This window comes from Triticum urartu, chromosome 3A, assembly GCF_056163025.1.
Source record: "Triticum urartu cultivar PI428250 chromosome 3A, HENAU_Tu73, whole genome shotgun sequence".
In the NCBI taxonomy this organism is placed as follows: Eukaryota; Viridiplantae; Streptophyta; class Magnoliopsida; order Poales; family Poaceae; genus Triticum; species Triticum urartu.
The window spans coordinates 495,780,599-495,797,832 of NC_141875.1; the positions used below are offsets into that span (position 1 = coordinate 495,780,599).

The 17,234-nt window shown below is 45.1% G+C and overlaps 1 protein-coding gene across 1 annotated transcript; it reads right to left on the reverse strand.

Annotated features, from left to right (window-relative positions):
- Window positions 1–386: 386 nt before the first annotated feature.
- LOC147980252 (uncharacterized) lies at window positions 387–1,009 on the reverse strand. The gene is made up of 2 exons (XM_087516860.1): window positions 761–1,009; window positions 387–668 (listed from the first exon to the last, which is right to left on the reverse strand). Exons 1-2 carry the CDS (start codon window positions 1,007–1,009, stop codon window positions 387–389), a joined length of 531 nt encoding a protein of 176 aa, XP_087372986.1.
- Window positions 1,010–17,234: the final 16,225 nt, after the last annotated feature.

A 17,234-nucleotide genomic window follows, 5' to 3' on the forward strand; every position in this document is an offset into this window, starting at 1 on the left:
AGCAAATTTAAACAAACATCATTTTGGACATTTTAAACATGCATAAAAGTTGCATATTATTAAACTAGATGAAATTCTAAGCAAGTTTCATATAGAGATCGTTTTAATCCGGTGCACGGTTATTTAATTATGAGCAATGCAAGAAAATGGCATTTCTGTAATATGCATGCACTCGTTAAATGCAAAATTCGCTGGACAAAGGAAAAAAACAAATGGGCTGAAATCTGAGGGAACTGGGCTGGTGGGAGCTGCTCACTTTGGGCCTGGCCTGACCAGACGAAGAGGGAGGCCTGCAAGAAAAACAAAACTAGCAGCGGGTGGCTGGGCTTTGGTGGATTCGCTGGCGGGCTGAAGCGATGGGCCGGCTGGAGCGTCTCGATGAGAAGTCAACGCAGGGGCACGGCTCCGTCGTCCTCCTCTCGAACGGTGGTAGCGCAGGACTTGACGAAGGACGACGCGATGGGCAGTGGCGGCGGACCAAGGCGAAGTAGGGGAGGTCCGGCAGAGGATGCAGAACCCGGGCGGCGCGATGTGAAACTCCCAGCGGCGGCTGGTGCTGCAAGGGGACGGGCAGCCATGGAGCTCGCTCCTTCTGGTTCGGTGAGGACTTGGCATTTGAATCCACCGGATCGAGACGAGGCGAGGGCGGCGCCATGGATGAAGTGGTCCTGCTCCTTGCTCAGAAGAGGAGAGGGAAGAGCAGGGGAGGTCAGAGGGCATAAGGGAGAGAATCAAGGGAGCAAGGGGGTCGGGGTCGCACCGGCGAGGTCCGGCATGAGACGAAGCGGACAGAAGGCTGCAAGGAGCTCCCTGGGAGGCGTCGGGCATGGCGGCTACAAAGCTTCATTTGACGCCATGGTGCAAAAGCCTCCTGATTCGGTGCTCTGGCGAGGTTGCTGCAGGGCCAAAGGCCGACGGGGACGCAGGCGCTGGTGCTGCTCGCAGCGGCGCACGGGTAGCACGAGGGGAAGCAGGGGTTGCGGCTCCTACTTGCTGCGCGAGGAAGCATGCTCGGGGAAGAATGAGCAGAGGAGGGCAGCTATGGATGGAGGAGGAGGCTATGTGGCGCTGGTCTATTAGATCGATCCGATCTGGGAGGATCCCGAGGTGGAAGATGCTGGCGGCGGCGGCTGGGAAGATGGACAAGGCTCCTCATTTCTAGGGTTCGGGTGGTCTATACATACCAGAATATAGATAGGAGGAGTATTTTGGATCATCCGATCAAAATCGGACAGTCGGAGATGAATGGGTTAGGGAGTCCAAACAAGGAAACGGTGACGTTTTGTAGATGTTTGGGGATGATCCGGACACAACGGTGGCGACAGTCTGGGTCGGGTTCGGGACAACTTTTGGACGCGCGTGAGGAGGTCTGCGGGCTGACGAGATAGGTTAGGTTGGGTCTGGCGGATTGTGAAGAGCGGGTTGGTCTGAGAAAAGAGGGGAGAGATGTAGCCCGGCACGGTTTTCGGAGACCGAAAACGTCCGATGTTAGACCGGTATATTGCCGCTCTAGTTTAACGGTTGGGCTATCAAACGAGCTCCGAATGCGACGAAACTTGGCAGGCGACCTACTAACAACGTAACAACACCACATGCCAACTTTCATCCCATTCCGAGAACATTTTCTGGCCACTAATAAAATAATATTTTGGACACGGGCGCGTGCAAGTGTGTCTGGGCTCAGAACGGACAACGGAGAGAACGAGGAGGCCGGGACGGATGCAAGTTTTGAAAACATGATGATGCTATGCACATGATGACGTGATGAAATGCAACACGCAAGCAAAAGACATGGCAATGACAGCAAATACTGGACGACACCTGGCACATCGGTCTCGGGGCGTCACAAGTTTTTACCTCAAGTGAAAAACTTTCCAAATATATTATTGGACTTGTTTGCCCTTTCAAGAAAAACATTTCTATTATCAGTGGAATTTATTTGCATAATTATTTCTCTCTGAGCTTTATTCCTTAAAATGATTTTTCATTAGTTTTGGAGCTCTTTTTGAACTACAACCATTTGATAAATTTATTTAAAATTCCAACCAAAATTTGGGGATGTCATGTGATGTTTTTAAATCACTTTTATGCAAAAAATATATTTCATTCATTGGATATTTTGAGTTCTACACCAAGTTTTCAAATCTGGTCCAGTGGGCAATTTTGCACTGCAACCTATTTAACTATTCTTTTAAAACATCCACCAAAATTGTGGGATGTTAGTAGTAGTATTTAATTCAACCTTATGCAAAAACCCGGAGTTGCCCTTTGAAATATTTGAGTGAATCAACCTCTTTTTCATTCTAGTCCAGCATGGTGATTTCTACAGCAACCATCATTTAACTTGCCCTTTTAGCTATGATTTCTTTTCCTGCTTATAGCCCATCTTGCAAAACCCTTAAGTCCAGAAGAGTGGACCCATTGGAGGATTTTAAGTGCATGCAACAGTGCCTTTTACTTTCTGTCCAGAATCAGTTTTCTCACAAACTTGCACTAACAAGTTTTGCTTTTGACAGACTAACTTCACCACCCTCTTTTTCATCCAAAGAGACTTTGATCTGGAGATTTGGGCCACCCCAAGAGTTGCCTAGCTGCCATTAGCATTTTGTCAAACACCTGGTGTGCATGGCCAGTTTTGACATGATTTTTGTTTTGCACTGTGATCTTGCCCCTCTGGACATACTGGCATGTCCACTAAGCTCCTAGCTAACCCTAACCCAGGCCAGCTAATCCCCAGCCTCTCCTATGCCCTCTAGCACACCCTGGCATTTCGCTGAACGCTTGGCGTGCATGCTCTGGGCAAGCCCAAAGCGCATGTTTTGCACGCGCGTGCACCGATCCGCCGCGTCCCGTTGCCGCCACCCCGCGGCCGTTCTGGCCCTTCCCCTCTCCCAGTCGACATGCCCGACCCCTCCCGCGTTGCAAAGCTGCCCCTGGAGCTCCATAGCTCCGCCGTCAGGTCGGCCACGGCGGCTAGCGGGCGGCCACAGCAACCTCTGCCGTGGACAGTGCCGCCCGAGCCACTAGCGCTCGCCAGCTGCCCCCTGGAGCAGCTCAGGCTCATCCGCAAGCTTGTCCGCAAGCACTCGTCGCCGCCACGTCCCTCTGATGCTACAGAACGGCGGTCGCCGACGATCTTATACCCGGTCACCGCGAAACCGCCATTGCTCGCCTATTTAAGAAGCCCCGAGCCTCTCCAAAACCTCAGGCGACCTCAAGCCACCCCAGCTAGCACCCCCGTAGCAGTCAATCGACCAGGGAAGGTCTTCTTCCCCATCTCCGGCCAGTACAGCCGCCGCCGCCCTCCGGTCCATTCAGTCGCAACCGAGCCCCTCCCGTCCATCTAGCGCCATCATCCGACTCCCCATGACCCTGCGGAGCCGCCCAACACCTCAAACCCGCTCGGGAGCCACCGTAGCCCAGAGCCCCAAACCTCCCGAAGCCACCGGCCACCGTGAAGCTCACCACCGGCGACTCCCTTTGCCCCCACCAACCTCTCGACCACCGGGAGGACCGTCCTAGCATGGTGTATCCAGCCCTGCCCTCCGGAGCTCGCGAGGAGCTGCCGTTCACCGGCGTTGATCGCCGGAGCTCCGTCTCTGTTCGGCCAAAGGAGGAAGGAGGCGGGGCGACCGGTCAAACCTGACCAGTGGGCCCCCTTGGACCCACTGTCAGCGACCCCGAGCCAGTCCACGCTGGCGTAAGTGGAAGCGCAAAACCCCTGAGTACATCTCCTGTGCTTCGAAAACGTATTCCGCCCGAAGCGTTTTCCTTTTTCTGTTTTATTTTAAAAACAGAATTTGACTAAACTTTGACTGGCTATAACTTTTTAAATATAAATCCAAATGACTTGATTCTTTTTATGTTGTTTCCCAAATATTGTCTAGTTTATTTTCATATTTATTTCAAAATTTTCGAAACAACTTTTTTGTACTGTTTTTAAAGTATGTGTTATTTGAATATTTTCAAAAATAGGAGTTTGAAGAAGGAGAAAACTTTCAAAAGTTTTGGAATGCACCCTGCCTCTCCACAACTTGAAGGCAAGCATTATGAACCCTGGCATAATACTTTGTGGGTTGTTTGATACGGTTATAACACCACCTCGACATGAAGCATTAGTTATTTTTATGTGACGATATGATCATACGCTTTGAGTGCATACTGAAAATTCTTGCTGCTGGAAATAGATATGCTTGTGATAGCAATCACCCTCATATACCTCTCATGCCTACCGGGAAGGATCCGGGAAAGTCTCTGTCTTGGGTAGACACGAGCTTGTCCCTCGTCGAGACGGTTATGACCGGTGGGGCAGGGGGAGGTATGATGAGTGGTGGTTGTGTCTGATGGATGTGAAATATAATTCTTGAGCTAACCATGCAGGAAATACTTAAACCTCCTAAGTCGACCGTAGATCGAGTCTTGTTCCAGTAACCCCCATACTTGTTTTGTGCTGCCACTTGTCCCTGCCGTAGGTGGGGTACGGTTCGGTAAGTTGTCAACCCCTGTCCTAGCACACACCGTACAGAGAGGCCATGGTGGAAGATACCGGCTGCATTCGGTAGGCATGCCACTTGGTCCGGGGGCATGGGTGTTTCCGGTTGGGACCGAGAGGGGGGCACCCCTTAGAGCACGCGATAGAAATTTGATCCCATGCTACGCGAGGTTGTAGCCTCCCCACTTAGAGTTTTGCTTAACAGGTGTCGTGGGTGATTCCAGACACGAGTAAAGTTAAGCTGGGGTGTGCAAGTCAGGCGTGTTTTCGACTAAAAGACCGTAGACGGAATTAGTTCCGATGGACTAAAGAAATCCGTTACTCGTGGGTAAAGAGTACACCCTCTGCAGAGATATTATACCTATTCGAATAGCCGTGTCCATGGTTAAGGACTACAGTCTGGGATGGGTCAAGTGTCGGTCTTAGTGTCGGTCTTCGGAGGAGAAACTACTAAACCAGAAAATTGATCATGACTTGTGACATATGATGATTATGATTATTATTATTGTGGACTAATCAATTGTATTATTTGAAATTAATGAGTATCCCTGGGACGGTTCTACCTCCTGGATATTCACTATGATTATTCTTACTAATAAGCCCTTTATGTGGTGTCGCACAGACGCCCGACTGTGGCATGCTTATTTCGTTTACTTATAAGCCCTTTATGTGGTGTCGCACAGACGCCCGACTGTGGCATGCTTGTTATTTCATTTACTTATAAGCCCTTTATGTGGTGTTGCACAGACGCCCGACTGTGGCATGCTTGTTATTCCTTTTATATATAAGCCCTTTATGTGGTGTCGCTCAGACACCCGACTGAGGCATGCTTCATATTATTATCCCTTCGAGGCGTTGCTTCAGACACCCGATCGGTGCTTTTCATTTCTACTCCTTGATTGTTTACTCATGTTTTATTCGAATGATCTGCTTGCGTGCGTCATGAACCTTATTTCATAACTGACAAAGTAATCATAGAATATTTCAAAACATGATTATCAGTGGCTATATTATACCTATGTTCTCAATGTTTGCGAGTACATTCAAAGTACTCACTGGCTTGTCCCTGGCTATTGTCTTGGCCAGATTTCTTGCGTGAAGAGGAGCGTTGTGATGACAGCCCCGGAACCTACGCAATGGTGATAGCAGCCTCGCGAAGATAGGAGTTATCCTGGTCAGCTGTTCCTGTGGGAAATGGATTCCCATAGACGCTGATGATCCGTAAACCGCTTCCGCCATCAACCACTAGAAACCAATTGTTGTACCCATAGGCCAGAATGGTCTTGTACTACATATTTTGTATTTTGCTTGGAGTTTCTGTAACAAGTTGGTGTCTCATCAGCTAACAGTAATCCTGGGGCTGGTGAGCACAAGGGCCGCTTTTGGGAAATTAATATCCCGAAAAACCGGTCCTGACACTACTACTAGGAATCCGGTAATCCCGACTATAACGGCGCGGCCGGGTCTTTTCCCGCGCGATATGCTGGGAGGTTGGCTTAGTTGGGTTTTTTAGGACGAGTAATGCTACAGCTACATAATCCCAGTTACGTAATTAACGTAATGTGAAATGTGTGAGCTGTTAATTGTAGATTGGGGGGAGGGAGGGGCCCACCACCATGAAAATCAGGGGAGGAGAGAGAGAGGAAATTTATGTTAACCCTTTCATAGGTTCCCGTAGATGTAGAAAGATGTGTCCGATCCTGCAATATAGGCCGTCCGATCTATATCTAACGGATAGGAAGGAAACTATGACAATTTACCCGCACTACTCTCCACATTTGCAGATAAGGCTTTCCCTCATTCATCCTTTTCTCCCAGAAGATCTTGATCTTCCGTGCAACGCACGGGCATCTTGCTAGTACTTCTACAATATGTATATTATTGTGAAAGTTCATATACACCGGCCGAGATTAATGCAAACACGGCAGATTTTCATTACATTTCGAACTTTTATAGGACAAAAAAATAAAAGAAACCCGACCCTAAACCTATTCTACGGCGGCGACCGACGTCCTCCATCTGTGATCTCCATGTATGGGGGTGGGGTTCAAGACCCGTGAAGTGAATGTGCGGTCTCCGGCGAGGAAAAGTAGAACACGGGAGACGGACCGGCCAGTTGGCACACCATGCCCTGCCGCCTCCCATGCCCTACTCATCCTCGGAGGAGTCCCCGACCTCGGCGGTGCCGGACATTGGACGGCGGCAAGTAGGACGCATGGCTGACGGTGCTCCCGTCGTCGGTCGTCAGCGTGGCCACCGCTTGTGCGGCAACTTCAGCGAGGGCGGCGACCTCGAGCTCCATCCCCGAAGACAAGCTCTCCCGCAGAGCGTTCGCGCTTGCGGTCATGGCGGATGTGGTTCCAGGTAGGAGGACGATGCGCTATGGTGTGGAGGTTAGCTGGGCGTTGCCGCTTTAAGTAGCGCATTCCGGTGAGGCCAAGCGTCCGAGTGCGTCATTAAGTTGCCGGAGTTGTTCCTCGGGCACCGAGCCTCTTAATGATGACATACGAACGGACGACATGAATGCGGGCAGCTGGCACCGGCTGGGAACGCACCGTGCGACGGTGCAAGGGGCGAGGATTTTGGTGTGCCAGGGTAGTCAGCTGCGGTCGTGGCAACGTTGGAGATGCCCTTTGCTCACATGCGATCCCCGCATGTCATTGAAAAAGCAAGACGACCCGGCATGGTCTCAGGTCCAGAGGATGCAGTTGGCCGCGCTACACCACTCCGCGGACGCGTCGCGGCGCCCCGTGCATCCTCGACGAGCTGGGTGTTGAGGTGTGTTTGGATTGTGGCCAAAGTGCACCTTCCCAAAATTTTGGTCATGACCAAAAGATTGGTCTTTGTTTGGATGGTTGCCATTTTTTGGCATGCCAATGAACTCTAGCCAACTCTAGTTCATTTTTCTTGCCAATGTCGGCCAAATCATGGGCAACCAATACCTCAACCAAAATTTTGGTCATGACCCAAAGATTGGTCTTTGTTTGGATGGTTGCCATTTCTTTGGCATGCCAATGAACTCTAGCCAACTCAAGTTCATTTTTCTTGCCAATGTCGGCCAAATCATGGGCAACCAATACCTCAACCAAAATTTTGGCTACCCAATGCTTTGATGCAGCAACCTTGGGCACAAACCAAACATACCGTTGGTCGTGCCACAACACTAACGCCACCCTCGGCAAACTGAAACCGACCGTGTCTAGCGACGATATGAGCGTGTCGCTCACCGCGGTCGCCGTGTCCAGAGGCGATGCTGGAGCTGCGCCCCGTTGTTGGCCCCAACGACCCACATGAACGGTTGTCGGTGGCGAGGAGGTCGTGGGCCAGATCCTCCATTGGACTAGTCTGCGCTACGTCGTCCCGACGGGTGTGCCCCACATGTCTGTTTCCCTGTTTTCCCGGCCATATTCGAGCGTCAGTGCTCCGCGTTGCGCATTAGGCCTTTCACTATGTAGGCCAAGCGAGACAACGTATTGTTTATTTGAGACGTTCAAGTATAATCATGTGGCGTTTGCTTATTTCTCATTCCTCTCCAACCCTCTTCTCCATCGATCATGTCGCCCTCCAGTTGAGTCCATCCTCCTGCATGCCTCATTTGAACATTCCGCCAAGTATCATTCGCATGTACCCACCCTAGTCCTCTTTCAATAGATCTCCGGACCCCGAGATGAAATCGAGAGGGAACGAGTGGGGGCACGTGATACCTAAGGCGGATTCAAAATTTTGAATCGGTGATCATAGCATCCGCAAATCATATATAAAGGGTATTCAATGTTCGTTTCGTTTTTCAACGTACAATATACTCCCTCCTATCCTTTCTACTCCCTCCTTCCATCTATATTGGGCCTAATGCATTTTTCAAGACCGCCTTTGACTATTGACAAGATTAATAGTACATGACATGTATAATGCGAAAATTATATCATTGGAAGCTCCTTTCACATACAAATTTGATGGTATGCTTTATTTAAGTTGCATGTCATATATTATTGCTCTACCTTTTGGTCAAAGTTAGCCTCGAAAACGCATTAGGTCCTATACAGATGGAAGGAGGGAGTAGTTTACATATAAGTTTTATGTGTAGTCAAAGTATATCTACTTTGATAAAAAAAGGTATCAACATTCAACAACGCCCAATCAATATTGTTAGATTCGTACGTACTCCTAGATTTGTACTCGAGATGGTTTCCAATTTGACTATTGACAAGATTAATAGTACATGAGATGTATAATGTGAAAATTATATCATTGGAAACTCCTTTCACATACGAATTTGACCGTATGCTTTGTGTAAGTTGCATGTCATATATTATTACTCTAACATTTGGTCAAAGTTAGCCTCGAAAAACGCATTAGACCCTGTATGCTTTGTGTAAGTTGCATGTCATATATTATTACTCTAACATTTGTGTAAGTTGCATGTCATATATTATTACTCTAACATTTGGTCAAAGTAGTATAGTGGAAGTGGATCCTCTGACGTAGGTATCCCTGCCTTACCCTCCCTTTCGGTCACTTACTGGCGGACCCCATGCTTGCTAGGCCCCGCATGTCAGTTACTCAATGGGTTCAGCCATGTCAGGGGATCCTCATCCGTAGTAATACTCCCTCTGTTTTTATTTACTCCGCATAAAACGGAGGGAGTGGTGGTATAATAAATGACGCGGGCGGGGAGGGGGAGGGACGTCGGTTTGCTCTCAACTGCAGTCCCACAAGCGAGCGAAAACGCAAGACGAAGCGTGTTCCATTCGGTGGGCGACATGGAGGGTCCAGCGTGCCGGGCTGCAACGCGAACACGACAAGAGCGATGTACAGTCAAAACTGATGGACTGGTCGTCACCGGAACTACTATTCGCACCAGAACCTTCGCTGCTCGGCCTACGCCAGCCACTGCCCTAAAACCACACCAAATCTCCAGCCCATTGATATGTCTCCGTTGTATCTACTTTTCCAAACACTTTTGCCCTTGTTTTGGACTCTAACTTGTATGATTTGAATGGAACTAACCTGGACTGACGCTGTTTTCAGCAGAATTACCTTGGTGTTGTTTTATGTGCAGAAAGCAAATATTCTCAGAAAGTCCTGAAACTCCACGGAATACCTTAGAAAAAATAATAAAAAATCCTCGCCAAATATGAAGACCAGGGGGCCCACACCCTTTCCACGAGGGTGGGGGGCGCCCCCTCCCCCCTAGGGCGCGCCCCCTACCTCGTGGGCCCCCTGTTGACCCTCCGACGCCAACTCCAACTCTATATATTTGCTTTCGGAGAGAAAAAAATCAGAGAGAAGAAATCATCACGTTTTACGATACGGAGCCACCGCCAATCCCTAAAACCTCTCAGGAGGGCTGATCTGGAGTCCGTGCGGGGCTCCAGAGAGGGGGATTCGTCGCCGTCGTCATCATCAACCATCCTCCGTCACCAATTTCATGATGCTCACCGCCATGCGTGAGTAATCCCATCGTAGGCTTGCTGGACGGTGATGGGTTGGATGAGATTTATCATGTAATCGAGTTAGTTTTGTTAGGGTTTGATCCCTAGTATCCATTATGTTCTGAGATTGATGTTGCTATGACTTTGCTATGCTTAATGCTTGTCACTAGGGCCCGAGTGCCATGATTTCAGATCTGAACCTGTTATGTTTTCATGAATATATGTGAGTTCTTGATCCTATCTTGCAAGTCTATAGTCACCTACCATTATGATCCGGCAACCCCGAAGTGACAATAATCGGGACCACTCCCGGTGATGACCATAGTTTGAGGAGTTCATGTATTCACTATGTGCTAATGCTCTGTTCTGGTTCTCTATTAAAAGGAGGCCTTAATATCCCTTAGTTTCCAATAGGACCCCGCTGCCACGGGAGGGTAGGACAAAAGATGTCATGCAAGTTCTTTTCCATAAGCACGTATGACTATATACGGAATACATGCCTACATTACATTGATGAATTGGAGCTAGTTCTGTGTCACCCTATGTTATGACTGTTACATGATGAACCGCATCCGGCATAATTATCCATCACTGATCCGGTGCCTACGAATTTTCCATATACTGGTTCTCGCTTATTTACTTTCTCGCTGCTACTGTTACAATCACTACAAAATACCAAAAACATTACTTTTGTTGTCTTTACTTTTGTTGCTGCTACCACCACTATCATATTACTTTGCTACTAAACAGTCTGTTGCAGATACTAAGTTTCCAGGTGTGGTTGAATTGACAACTCAGCTGCTAATACTTGAGAATATTCTTTGGCTCCCCTTGTGTCAAATCAATAAATTTGGGTTGAATACTCTACCCTCAAAAGCTGTTGCGATCCCCTATACTTGTGGGTTATCAAGACCTTTTTCTGGCGCCGTTGCCGAGGAGCGCAGCTCTATTCTTTGAGTCACTTGGGATTTATATCTGCTGGACACTATGAAGAACTTGAGAGATCCAAAAACCAAGATCTATCCCTCAACTACGAGGGGAGGTAAGGAACTGCCATCTAGCTCTGCACTTGATTCACCTTCTGTTATGAGTAAGTTTGCGACACCTACATCTGCTTCTGCTATTCGTTCTAATATGTCGCATGTTATTGATGATGCCACTTCTACTATGCATGATACTTATGATGAAACTGCTTCTATGCCTGATACTACTGTGCCCCTTAGTGAATTTCTTGAAGAACAAATTGCTGGCTAGAGAAAGAGAAATTGATGAAACTGAATACGATGATGATAGTGATGATGAAAATATGCCTGTTATTCCTGAAGGTTATCTTTTTGATAAAGATGCTTCTTTAGCTATTTTAGCCTGCAAAGATAGATATGAGCTTAAAAGGTTATTAATTAAATGGAACAAAGAATCACTTGGAGATAAAATGAAACCCGGTCCTGCTTTTGCTACTTCACCTATATGTGTTCCTGATAAAGATTATGAATTCTCTGTTGATCCTGATATAATTACTTTGGTTGAATCTGATCCGTTTTATGGCTATGAATCTGAAACTATTGTGGCACATCTTACTAAGTTAAATGACATAGCTGCCATGTTCACTAATAATGAGAGATCACGTTACCTCTATTTACTTAAAATATTTCCGTTCTCATTAAAGGGCGCTGCCAAGATATGGTTTAATTCCCTTGATCCTGGTTGTGTGCGTAGTCCCCAGGATATGATTTATTACTTCTCTGCTAAATATTTCCCTGCTCATAAGAAACAAGCAGCTTTGAGGGAAATATACAATTTCGTGCAAATTAAAGAAGAGAGTCTCCCACAAGCTTGGGGGAGGCTTCTCAAGTTACTTAATGCTTTGCCTGATCATCCTCTTAAGAAACCTGAAATACTTGATATCTTTTATAATGGACTAACCGACGCTTACAGAGATTACCTGGATAGTTGTGCTGGTTCTCTTTTCAGGGAAAGAACACCGGATGAAGCTGAAATTCTATTGAATAATATGTTGACAAATGAAAATAATTGGGCACCTCCTGAGCCAGCTCCCGCTCCAATTAAAGATCCTATTCCTAAACCAACTCCGAAGAAGAGAGGTGTTCTATTTCTCAGTCCCGAAGATATGCAAGAGGCAAAGAAATCTATGAAAGAAAAAGGTATTAAAGCTGAAGATGTTAAGAATTTACCTCCTATTGAAGAAATACATGGTCTTAATATACCGCCTGTTGACGAAGTATATGATCTTAATCCTTTATTTACTGAAGAACCTCCTGATCCCAATATCCCGACACAGGTAGTAAAGGTAAATTCTCTCTATAGATTTGATGAAGGTGATATCCCCCACTATAAGTCTGCTAGGCAATGCTTTGATGAGTTTGATAATTTTATTGTCAAACAAGAAAATTTCAATGCTTATTTTGGTAGACAATTGAAATATGATTCCGATATAATTAAATACTTGGGTGATTATATGGCTAATATTATAGGTGAACTTAAACTTGTTAGCAAACATGCTTCTATGGTTACCACTCAAGTAGAACAAGTACTTAAAGCTCAAAAAGAATTGCTCCATGAAATGAATAGTAAGAAAAATGATTATGCTGTTAGAGTGGCTACTAGAACTGGTAGAATGACTCAGGAACCTTTGTATCCTGAAGGCCACCCTAAGAGAATCGAGCAAGATTCTCGAAGAAATAATATTGATGCACCTAGTTCTTCTAAAAAGAAGAAAAAGAAAAATGATAGAACTGTGCAAACTTCTAGTGAACCTATTGCTGAACCACCTGATAATCCAAATGATATTTCTATGTCTGATGCTGAAACACAATCTGGTAATGAACATGACCCTAGTAAAAATATTAATGACGATGTTCATGATGATGCTCAACCCAGTAATGATAATGATGTAGAAATTGAACCTGTTGTTGATCTTGATAACCCACAATCAAAGAATCAATGTTATGATAAAAGAGACTTTGTTGCCAGGAAACATGGTAAAGAAAGAGAACCTTGGGTTCAGAAACCCATGCCTTTTCCTTCGAAACCATCCAAGAAGAAGGATGATGAGGATTTTGAGCGCTTTGCTGAAATGATTAGGCCTATCTTTTTACGTATGCGATTGACTGATGTGCTCAAAACAAATCCTTATGCTAAATATATGAAGGATATCATTACTAATAAAAGAAAGATACTGGAAGCTGAAATTTCCACCATGCTTGCTAATTATACTTTTAAGGGTGGAATACCAAAGAAACTTGGAGATCCCGGAGTACCTACTATACCTTGCTCCATTAAAAGAAATTATATTAAAACTGCTTTATGTGATCTTGGGGCTGGTGTTAGTGTTATGCCTCTCTCTTTATATCGTAGACTTGACTTGAATAAGTTGACACCTACTGAAATATCTTTGCAAATGGCTAATAAATCAACTGCTATACCTGTCAGTATTTGTGAGGACGTGCTCGTTGTGGTTGCAAACGTTACTATTTTAACGGACTTCTTTATTCTTGATATTCCCGAGGATGATAGTATGTCTATTATTCTTGGAAGACCTTTTCTTAATACTGCAGGGGCCGTTATTGATTGCAACAAAGGCAATGTCACTTTTCATGTTAATGGTAATGAGCATACGGTACACTTTCCGAGGAAACAACCTCAAGTTCATAGTATCAACTCTATTGGAAAAATTCCATCGATTATATTTGGAGGTTTTGAATTCCCTCTTCCTACTGTCAAGAAGAAATATGATATTCTTATTATTGGGGATGTGCATATCCCCGTTGAGGTAACTTAGTGTTATTCGAAATTTCTCTGGTTTCATGATTATCGGAATGAGTTTGTTAACAAGACTTGATCAACCTTGTTAGTGGATTCTTTTTGATGAGCATGAGATGGATGAAACTAGAAGCACAAACTTCTGCACATTCTTTATACTTTCTATTATTTATATTAAATAAAGTAAAAATAGTATTTTTCTGTCTGTTTCCTGACTTATCCATGCTATATAAAAATATCCCGAAAATAAAAGTCCTCAGAAAGCCATGCCAATTTAATATGATTTTTTTCGGGAATATTTGAGGATTTACTGTGCAAAAATTACCACGGGAGGAGCTGCCACCTGGCCACGAGGGTGGTGGGCACGCCCCCCTCCCTAGGGCGTGCCCCCCTGCCTCGTGGGCCCACGGTGGCCCTCCTCCACTTATCCCAGCACCCATCTTCTTCCTCTGCCTCACACAAACCCGAAAAACCAACTCAAGCACGAGTTCCAGCCACTTTTGCTGTGATTTTCGATCTCCTTGCTCAAAGCACCTCTCGCAAAACTGCTTGGGGAGATTGTTCCTTGGTATGTGACTCTTCCATTGGTCCAATTAGTTTTTGTTCTAGTGCTCTATTCTTTGCAAATTTGTGCTGCATAGGTGACCATGTTCTTGAGCTTGCATGTCAAATTTATATGGTTCCAAGTAGTTCTAATGCTTGATATAGGCTCTAGGCACTTGTAGGAGTAGTTACTATCAATATTATTGAAGTTGGTTCACTTTTGTTTGAAGTTACTAAAAATTTCAGAATTTTTCAGAAAATGATGAGGAGATTATTAAGGGGCTCATCGAGCCAAAGCTCGAAGGAAAAGGCACCGAAGCCTAAGTATAATTTGCCACGCACCGCGGAGATTCGGGCGTGTGAATGGCCTTCTGATGATTTCTTGAGAGCAGCTGGTATCTATGAAGGTTTTCATGAATTGGTTCACAATGCAGGGCTCACCGCTTTCCTCCATGACCAATGCGATCAGTATCTCTTGCTCACAAATACCTTTCTGCAAAACTTTTATTTTCATCCTAGGAACTCACCACCTACGGTGGAATTTCATTTATATGATGAGCATAAGGAGATGTCACTTTTTGATTTCTATCGTATTTGTTTAGTCCCTTTTGAGGGCAAGACAGAAGAACCACACCATGATGATGTGGAGGGATTTATTAATAATATCATTGTAGGAGAAACCAGGAAGGTTTCCGATGCACGAATCACTAGCATACATTTTCCTGTTTTATGTTAATTTGCATTATTTGCTAGTCGTTGTTTAATTGGACGCGGAAACTGTGGAAACCTTAGTATCCCTGATATAATTATTCTTCTCCAAGGTTTATACAGTGATAACACTTTTAGTATGGGCGGTATTATTGCCAGACGGTTAAATATGAACCGTACTAAGGGCCCCATCTTTGGAGGCATTTATGCTACACGCCTAGCCGCACATTTTAACATACCTATTAGGCATGCTGAGAAGGAAGAAAAGGTGCTGCCCTGTGTTTATATAGATCATAAAAGTATGGTAGCACATGATTTTATTGTTAAGAATAGGGCAGGGGAGCTTAAACATCATCATGAGACTATCACCCTGCCTGCTCCTTCTTTGTTTGATTTGACTGCAGGCACATACCATGTTCCATTGACGGCTATTCACGCCTACCGGAACCCTGCACCCACTGAGGAGCCAGAACAGGAACCACAAAATGAGCCCCCATGACAATCTGTTTATTCTTGGGATCCAGAGATGACTGTCAGCCAGTGGCAGTCAGAGTCTTCTTCTTCATCACAGTATGATCCCAACTATTCCTCCTCATCACAGTACGACCCCAACAACTATTATTATGGATATCCGCCAGGCCAGCCGTGGCCATAGACCAACCTAGCCCAAAATCCTAAGCTTGGGGGAGTACGTATTTCTCACCGACATTACATTTTGTTCACACACACTCGTTGCTAGATGTCGGTGCTCATACTTTTTCACTGTAATATCCATGCTAGTTTATTTTCCTTTTCCTGCTTTCTTCTTGTGTGTTTAGTAAACCTTAAGAAAAACAAAAAAATTAATAGTAATTTACTTTCCTGCTGTAGTACTAATTAAAAAGAAAACCCAAAAAAATATTTCCCGCTCTTCTTTTGCTTGTTGGGAGCTTTCCCGTGTAAATAGTTTTATTTTCTTTTCTTTGGGGGTCAGTAGAAGAAGACCATAATTAAATTGTTGAAGTGGCTCTTATATGCATTATTGTTGATTTAACCAAGAGCCCATATTGCCTTGTCTTCTCCTGTTTCTTCAATGCTCGCAGATTCCAGCTTAGTCCAATGCACGTGCACTCTTATTATTATTCACACCGTTCGGTCGTGCAAGTGAAAGGCAATTATGATGATATATGATGGACTGACTGAGATGAGAAAAGCTGGTATGAACTCGACCTCTTTTGTTTTTGTAAATATGTTGAGCCCGTCGTTCTTGATTCAGCTTATTATGAATAAACATGTTTGCAATGACAATTAGAGATCATAGTTGCTTGTGCCATGCTTGATTAGCTATGAGTTATAATGATTTACCTTGTGTGCCAACATGCTATTGAGATGACTATGATTTGGTATGATGGGGTAGTATCCTCCTTTGAATGATTTAAGTGACTTGACTTGGCACATGTTCACGCATGTAGTTGAAACAAAATCAACATAGCCTTCACGATATTTATGTTCATGGTGGATTATATCCTACTCATGCTTGCACCAATGTTTATTAATTTTAATGCATGTACATGGCTGTTGTCGCTCTCTAGTTGGTCGCTTCCCAGTCTTTTGCTAGCCTTCACTTGTACTAAGCGGGAATACTGCTTGTGCATCCAAAACCCTTAAACCCCAAAGTTATTCCAGATGAGTCCACTATACCTTCCTATATGCGGTATTTACCTGCCGTTCCAAGTAAATTTGTATGTGCCAAACTCTAAACCTTCAAACAAACATTCTGTTTTGTATGCTCGAATAGCTCATGTATCAACAAAGGCTGTCCTTATCTTCCGTGTTAGGCGGGTTATTCTCAAGAGGAGTGGACTCCGCTCCTCACTCACGAGAAAATGGCTGGTCACCGAGATGCCCAGTCCCATGCTTTATGCAAACTAAATCAAAATTAATTGCAAACAAAACTCCCCCTGGGACCTGATGTATGTTGGAGGCACTCGTTGTTTCGAGCAAGCCATGGATTGATGCTTGTTGGAGGAGGGGGAGTATAAACTTTACCATTCTGTTTGGGAACCGCCTCTAATGTGTTTAGCATGGAAGATATCGCCATCTCTTAGTTGTTACGTTGACAATGAAAGTATACCGCTCAAAATACAATTTATCTCTATTTCAAAACCGAGCTTTGGCACCTCTACAAATCCCTGCTTCCCTCTGCGAAGGGCCTATCCATTTACTTTTATGTTGAGTCATCACCCTCTTATTAAAGAGCACTAGCTGGAGAGCACAGCTGTCATTTGCATTCATCACTA

Coding starts and splice junctions, on each gene's coding strand:
- LOC147980252 (XM_087516860.1), bottom strand. CDS start 1,009: ATGCTTCCTCGCGCAGCAAGTAGGAGCCGCAACCCCTGCTTCCCCTCG. Junction 669..760: donor TCTCATGCCGGACCTCGCCG/GTGCGACCCCGA, acceptor AGCAAGGAGCAG/GACCACTTCATCCATGGCGC.